The sequence below is a fragment of the Pleurotus ostreatus genome (genome assembly GCF_014466165.1).
Source record: "Pleurotus ostreatus strain PC9 chromosome Unknown scaffold_14, whole genome shotgun sequence".
Classification (NCBI taxonomy): Eukaryota; Fungi; Basidiomycota; class Agaricomycetes; order Agaricales; family Pleurotaceae; genus Pleurotus; species Pleurotus ostreatus.
Genome location: NW_023503168.1, coordinates 54110 through 62249, shown reverse-complemented (window position 1 = coordinate 62249; position 8140 = coordinate 54110). Strand labels below are relative to the sequence as shown.

At 47.8% G+C, this 8140-nt stretch overlaps 2 protein-coding genes across 2 annotated transcripts; one reads left to right on the top strand and one right to left on the bottom strand.

Annotated features, from left to right (window-relative positions):
* Positions 1-4008: 4008 nt before the first annotated feature.
* Positions 4009-4511, top strand: PC9H_002787 (uncharacterized protein; the record flags this gene model as incomplete). Its single annotated transcript, XM_036772399.1, has 3 exons — positions 4009-4172; positions 4221-4391; positions 4478-4511. 3 exons carry the CDS (start codon positions 4009-4011, stop codon positions 4509-4511), a joined length of 369 nt encoding a protein of 122 aa, XP_036625591.1.
* Positions 4512-5293: 782 nt separating this feature from the next.
* On the bottom strand, positions 5294-6831 carry PC9H_002786 (uncharacterized protein; the record flags this gene model as incomplete). Its single annotated transcript, XM_036772398.1, has 6 exons — positions 5294-5493; positions 5542-5971; positions 6031-6366; positions 6413-6471; positions 6535-6699; positions 6756-6831. The coding sequence occupies 6 exons, from the start codon at positions 6829-6831 to the stop codon at positions 5294-5296; spliced, it is 1266 nt and encodes a 421-aa protein (XP_036625590.1).
* Between the last annotated feature and the right edge of the window lie 1309 nt (positions 6832-8140).

The following is an 8140-nucleotide window of genomic DNA, read 5'->3' as shown; positions in this document are numbered from 1 at the left end:
CCTAACCCTAACCCTAACCCTAACCCTAACCCTAACCCTAACCCTAACCCTAACCCTAACCCTAACCCTAACCCTAACCCTAACCCTAACCCTAACCCTAACCCTAACCCTAACCCTAACCCTAACCCTAACCCTAACCCTTTCAATACCGAACCTTACATTTAATTCTACGCGTTCACTCTGCTTCTACATCGACCGGATCGGGTTCTAGCCACGTATGATACAATCAGACCGGGTTTCAACACTCCACTACCTCCACGGATCGGGTTGCAGCCATATACAGTGTCCATGGACTGGGTTCCATCCATATATGGAATCTATCACTACCACTACCTTCAATATCTTGCTACTTTCGCATTTTGGACTCTTTACTGACTGTGACAATGTAGCTACTCATCACTTGCACTTCTATTCTATTACAAATTCCAGTTAGAGCGGATTTTGTAGTCTTGTTACACCACCATTGACTGTGAGAATCTGCTTCTGAATTACTTGTAATACACCCCCTTCATCTCGAAGTTTTCACTAGTACAGCCATCAATACTTGAATTATACTCATAATTATGTTCTAGTCATATGTATTCAACTTCTCTGATCAACTCTTGTTCAGACAGCTAAGCTTTCTAGTCATTGGTTCACTTTGTATAATTTGTAGTCACTATTTCGCATTTTTGTAACTGTGTGAATATCTTATGTAGTAGCCTACTAGCTCCGGAGTTGGGGGCTGAGCCAGGGGCTTGAGTGGTAAGTCTGTTGTGTAACTTCGCATTTTTTCTCCTTTGATGAGCCTGGAAGTGCTGGCAATTACTTCGGACCATTTCATCCTTATGTTTTTTGCTATTCTGAACAACTTTCTCCACTCAAGCAAACTATGAAAATCACTTCCTGGCCTTCTACTGCCTTGCCTCCTCCTCAGTTTTCGCTTTTTTGCTTTGTGGGGAGTCAAATAAATTTGTAATTCGCTTCGGATCAGTTCTAACTTATGTTTTTCATCATTCTGAACAAGTTTCACACTGACACTTAAGCTCCATTCTGACATCCTGAGCCTGTACCATCATCAAGATCCATTTTGAGCGGATTTTGTAGTCTTTATAACATGGTACTGACTGTGGGACATCTGAGTCTAAAGTAATGTAATGCTTCGCACTTTTGTGACTGTGAGAAAGACTTCTATAATAGTCCAGGGGCTCAAGGGGTCACATTCTGGTGTTAATTCGCATTTTTGCTCCATTGCTGAGCCTGAATGTACTGAGAATCATTTCGGGCCAATTCATCGTTATGTTATTTGGCATTCTGAACAACTTTCTTCACTCAAGCAAGTCATGAAAATCACTTTCTGGCCTTCTATAGCCATGTCTCCTGCTCAGTTTTCGCTTTTTGGCCCTGTACAGAGTGTAATAATTTTTTTGATAGCTTCGGACCAATCCTCCCTTATGTTTTTGGCTATTCTGAGCAACTCTTACACTCACACCTAAGCTCCATGAGCACAGCTTGACCCTCTACCATCAAAAAACTCCGTTTTGAGGTGATTTTGTAGTCTTTATTAGTTCTTACTGACTGTGGGACATCTGAGTTTGAACGAATGTGATGGTTCGCACTTTTGTAACTGTGGGAAATGCTTCCCAAGTGGGCCAGGGGGCTCAAGGGGTCACATTCTGGTATAAATTCGCATTTCTGCTTCATTGCTGAGCCTGGACTCAGTGGAAATCATTTCAGACCAATTCATCGTTATGTTATTTTCCATTCCGAACAACTTTCCCCACTCAAGCAAGTCATGAAACTCGCTTCCTGGCCTCCTATGGCCATATCTCTTGCTGCATTTTCGCATTCTTGACTTGTACAGAGTGCAATAAATTTTTACATAGCTTCGGACCAGCTTAGCCTCATTTTTTCCATCATTCTGCACAACCTTCACACTCACAACTAAGCTCCATGATCACATCCTGATCCTCTACCAGCAGAAAAAGCGGATTTTGTGATGTTTATTACATGGAACTGACTGTGGGATATCTGAGTTCACATTAATGTAATGGTTCGCACTTTTGTAACTGTGGGAAAAGCGTCCTAAGTGGGCCAGGGGACTCAAGGGGTTACATCCAGGTGCAAGTTCGCATTTTTGCTACTTTGTTGATGCTGCAACAGTGTAACTAATCTCGGACCAATTCAGATTTATGTTTTTCCACATTTGGAGCAACTTCCTTCACTCAAGCAAGTCCTGAGAATCAATTCCTGAGCCAGTATTGCATGATTTCTTGCTAAACTTCGCATTTTTGCCTGTCTAACTTAGCAACAAAGACTGCTAGTGATGTTGGCTCAGTTGTAGCCTATGTAATTTCTCATTCTGAACACTTCTTGTCACTCAAGCAAATGATGAAAATCAATCCTTGGCTCAGTATTCCTGTAGTGAATGGTAAACTTCGCATTTTTGCACCTTTTCCCACTTCAAATTGTCCCCAATAGCTCCGGAGTTTCTGTATTTTATGTATTTTCTCATTCTCAGCAACTTTACTCCATATACCTAAGTAATTGGGACAAGTCCTGCCCTTGTATTCACCAAAAAAAGGCCCTCAGAGCGAATTTTGTTGTTCTTTGCCTGTGGGAATATCCCCTAGCTCTCCTGGGTCATGTGCTTACAGAAAACCTCTGAAGTATTCTGTAAGCACATGACCCAGGGGGCCTAGGAGTCACCTTCTGGCTGTACTTCGCATTTTTGCTCAATTTAAATGGCAATACCTGCTGCTACAAAATGCTCTCCACATTGTACTTATGTTTTTTCATATTCTGAACAACTTTGTCCACTCAAGCAAGTCATGAAAACAACATCCTGAGGAAGTACAGCTCATTCTTCCTGCTAACTTCGCATTTTTGAGCCTGTAGCTTGTCCTTAAAATATGCCAGCTATATACTGTCAACTGTATCCCATGTAATTTCGCATTCTGAACACTTTTCTCCACTCAAGCAAGTCATGAAAATCAAATCCTAAGTCACTAGTCCTGTATTTGCTGTTTAACTTCGCATTTTTGCACCTTTTCACTGCCTTAAAATGGCCCTAACTACTCCGGAGTTTTTGCTTCTTATGTTTTTAATTATTCTGAACAACTTTCCACTATATACCTAAGCAATTGGAGCAGGTTCTGACCATGTTTCATTACAAAAAGTGCCACTAGAGCGGAATTTGAAGTCCCTAATGTGAGCTACTGACTGTGAGAAACTAATTTTGTAATGAGGTCGGAGTTGTGATGTATTGTAACTGTGAGAAAATGCGAAAACTCAGCTTCCTGAATAGGAAGGTCAGGGGAAAAGGGGAACAGGGGCGCATTAAATAAAACACAAAGATAATTCTACAGGTCAGGCCCAAGTGGGCCCAAGTGGACACAACAGGTGCCCAATCCTGAGGGATATATATGGGGAGGTCTGGGAGGTTGTTGTGTCCGCTTGGGCCCATTTGCCATATCCTTGTAGCCAGTATAGTGGTTTTGCAGGTAGTAATCCAGTTGCTGAATGATGAGGAAGTGGCCCAAGCGGACACAACAGGGCTTCCCATATAGCCTTTGGGTATATCTAGAGATGGTAAGTTGTTGTGTCCGCTTGGGCCCACTTTCTGAGACTTGGGCCCCCCTTCTCCTCGTCCCAAAACGGTATTTGGGCTATAGCACAAGGAGGAGGGCAGCTATCTCCGTAGAAACTAGATCAGTATACTCTCCTAACATGCCCGGACATATTTCGTCACCTAACCCTGGCCTGGGGAGCAACGGTTGCTTCGCTACGCTCAGCGACATTCTCGACGAAGAAGGGGGTGTGGAGGGACAACGGGACAAGAAAAGCCGGACACAACAAGCTGATTACCCATCAGTAGACCCTAACGGAGGTGTGTGAAGTTGTTGTGTCCCAAACGGAGGAGGTCGACCGATTACACCCTGTAATCCGTCGGATAATATAGATAGGTGCGATATTTACGCAGACTCGCCAACAAACCAACACTACCAACACTACCATTTGAACACCAGCATGACACGTCTTTCTATGGTCAAATCGCTGCTTTCGAATCAACGAGACGTCCAGCGACAAACGATCAAAGTGACATTGAACTTTCTAACTCGCGATCAAACAAAGCAAGAGATGAGCGAGCGTCTGGGGTATAATGTTGAGCAATTGAGCACATGGGTGATAATGTACGTAGCTTACCTGATGAGAATATTAACTGATTTGAGCATTTGCAGCAATGGACGCCATCAAAGCACGGACGGCGCACACATCACAATCCGGGGATTTCAGGGGAAATGGGCGGCCATCACGGTCCACATCTACGTGGATGAGTGGTACCGTTACGAAGATTACACTGCCTGGTTGAACGGAAAAAAGTTACGGCAAAAGACAACACAACTTCGAAAGTAAGTACAGAAACACGTACGGTATGAATTCGACGCTCATTTTCGCATTTACACGCTAGCCAAATCTATTGATATTCTTTTGATAGAAAGGGACAACATGGTCTTGATTCACGGCTGTAATGTAGTAGTAGTACTTGTGTAAATCAGCAGCAAAAGTATGGGTAGATCTTGGGTAAAGCTACATAGCAATAATAAGTAGATAGATGAACTTGTAGTAATGACTTAGAGAATAACAATGATAATGATTGTCTTTCTTAATATACAACGATGTGCATACTGGTCGTGAGCTCAGGCATGTGGAGTGTCAATTTAATCGTCATTCTCTGATGTCTATTATTTTGGACAGTATGTATTGTTTGCTACATGTGCGTTATGTATATATTCATTATATTCATAGTATCTACAGGAAAGGTGTATGTGGTGGTAAGAAGGAAAGAAGGAAAAAACGGATCACGGAGTCCGCGACGTGACTTGGGGGGCGATCGGGTGCGGAAGATGCCGATGATTCAAGTCACATGAGGTACAGATAAAAAATTGCCTGATATAGATACCTCGGATATTCTAAATACCATCGCCGAGGGTAGCCCGAAGATAAGATAAAAGAAAATTAGAATTCCATCAGGATACCCTCGCCGAGGATGGTAAGATGGCAATTTGATTATCTTCTGCCAATCATCTTGCGTGGTAATCAGAAGATATCCTGATTTCCCTCGACGAGGGAATTCAGAACATAGCCGGATGATATTTAGATTATCTTTCTCGATAACTTCCGGTTGCTATCTCAGGAGGTTTTCTGATTATCTTCCCCGATGGAAGTGTGAATTTATTTTATATGTTAATTACATTTACTTCTCATTTCCGCCGCAGATGTAAATGGGAATTTATTTAATGTAATCACTAAGCTAACATCTCAATTCCCTCTGTGAGGTTATCGGCTTATCCCCGCAGTGGCTGGGGTGCAGGGCTTTCCCTCTTTGTACCGACCAGGCAAACCCGCACTGTCTGCATATGCGTTGACTCTGAGCATTCGTCGGCGGAAACGAAGGTGGGGGAGGGGCCGACTGTACGCCGTTTACGTCGCCCTGGCTTTGGGAGCCATTCGCTGCGAAGGGGTGAGTATTCGATTCTGTCGTCTGAAGAAACTATGCACCTGTTAGATTGCCCGAACTTCCACTGGCGCCGAACTTGCTCTTCTTCACCGGAGCGCCCGTCACCACCGGCGCGAAGACGTGCGTCTGATACGTTTGGACCTGGCCTGGTTGGGGTAAAGGGCCTGGCTCCACCTGCGATTGTCGTCCCGATCGGGTAGCACGGTACTCCATTGGAGGAGGGATAGGCTGAGGTGGTGGTGAATACCGCCTAGACGGCATGGCGACGTTTGAGGGAGGGGGCGGTTGCCTCCATTTTCGGGCTGTAGGGTCGAGATGGATGATGTGGCTGATATGGGGGCACGTTAGGACGATAAGGGATAGTGGGTGGTACGATTGCTTGTCGATGCCGTCGAGCCGGTAGAATTGTTTCGGTGTGGGCCCTTGGTAGACGGAGGCCCTATCGTAGACGAAGATGAGAATAGTGAGCGACTAGCAGCAGGTAAAGCGTTGAGATCCGCCAATACCAACGGCGCACCACCGTCTGCTACGATCCGGGCGAACCCCGCTCTGGCGTCTGAGGCATGGAACTCAAGACCTTGGAGATATCGCTCCAGTTGCTGCCAGTTATCCACCACCATCCTTCTTCGAGCCTCTGCCTCATCTCGTGCCTGCTCCGCTTCGGCGACTCTCTCTTCATACTCAAGAATGAGGGCTCGCGCCGCGTCGGGGTTGTGGACGGCCGCCGATGGTGTCACGTTAGGCGAAGAACCAGCGGTCGAGGAGTTTGAACCTTGACCTGAGACGGCCGACAGCGCGTTTTCGAGTCGACGACAGCTCACAACGAAGATGCTCTGCTTCTTTGCAGGCATCGGCGAGGATGGAGGCTAATTGGGAATGCGTTTGTGAAGTGAGAGTGTCGGGAGAAGGAACATTAGACATGGGCGGGGGAACAAGACGTCGGTCATCGTTACCGTAGTCGTCGTCGTCGGCTGTCACGGTGAATCTTGAGGCGACGACATGGTGGGAAAAAAGAAAGGAGATGTAGGACAAACTAATATGAAAATCGGGGAATCGCACCCATTTATTTGCAATCCTCATCCCAGTGCGGCCAAATCTACTCCACTGCTGTTGCTGTTGCCAACGCTCGTGGTCGCCGTTTGAGGTCGGTATGTGAGGCTGGGAAAGGCGGGCAAGGGTGACATGTGTCTGAGTCGGCGCTGGCAGTGTGCGCAGATGAGTTCAAAACGAATTCAGTGGCAGCGTTGATACTCACCTCTATGGTCACTCTCTCCTTGTATGTCCAGCGCACAAAGTATCGTGTGCTCGCAGAATCCCCACGTCAGAGTCATTAGACGCAGCTAGGGTGGCCTCCCTGCCGTACTTTGAGGGGAGATGGTCATTGGCGGGAGCATCCTGGACTTTGTAGCCACTACGCTAAACTTGGATCTACGCAGGTCAGTAAATTCGCAAGCTCGGAGCTGAAAGGAGCTCACCTCTTCATGCATCAAAGCGCTTTGCCCCGCCATCCCGTTGTCGCCGGTCCCTCTGCGCGACACTGCGCATCACCCTCTCGGTTGCCCCTCCGTTACACCATTCCTCACCATAGTGATCCTGGCGCGTGGTCGCCTCATTTACGCTGAATGCGCAATCCGCTTCTTCGTCTCGCTTGTGCATAGTGTCTGCGATGCCGCGGATGGTGAGTAAGTTACTCTTGCATCGTGACGATCCAACCCACCACTCCGTTCGACGGCTTTCGCGACGCCTCTCAACCGTTCAGCCCGCTCTCGATTCGTGGGGTAGTCCCTGGGTTCTGGGGCTAGCCACTGGGCCCGCGGTTGGAGTCGGTGGGAGGAGAGGGTACCGTAGAAGGCTGGAGCGTCGTAGGCGGTTGAGCGCGTCTAAGAGGGACGTAGGAGGGTCTTGCGAGCGCTTGATGGTGTCACGTTCGAGGAGAGAGAGAGCAGCATGGGTTTGTGGTTGGTCCCGCCCCGTTGTATGATGTACGGTACGTCCCAGGGCCGGGATATACACGGTACACTATACATCAGGGCGGGGCTTTGTGGCTTCCATGGTACCCGGCGTCGATCACCATGGTCACTGGCGGACGGGCGGTATCCTCGTAGGAGGGTCCCGAATCAGTATTGCGGCGGTGATGGGGAGGGAGGCACAGGCGATGAGCCTCATGGCTGCGGTGCGACGTGTTGGACGCGTGATCAAGACATAAGTGGGGTGTGAGCGTACCTCTGGTTATCTGCACCGCCTGACCCGCTTCCTCGCCCTTTCGTTCGCCTGTCTCCTGTCTTGTTCGTCCCGCATGTCTCCTTGGGATTGAGGGAGAGTAAAGGCCGTTGAGAGAGAGAGAGAGGTCTCTCGTCGTTGCCTGGTACCGCTTGACAACGGCGAAAGCTCATGCTCGGCGCCATCTACCCCCGATGCATCCTGCAACTCCCTGCCGTCACCGTCCGGCCCCGTTCGATTTCGTGCCTACGCCGCCGACGCCTCCGCCGCCTCCGATTCTCAATGTCGATTCTCGTGTCCCCTTTCTCGTGTATCGTTTGCCGTTTCTCGTTTCTCCGATTCCCGTGTCTGGTTTCTCGTTTCTCGCCTCTCGTATCTCCGTTTCCCGTTTGCCGTGTCCCATCCCTGGCTTCCCAGCGT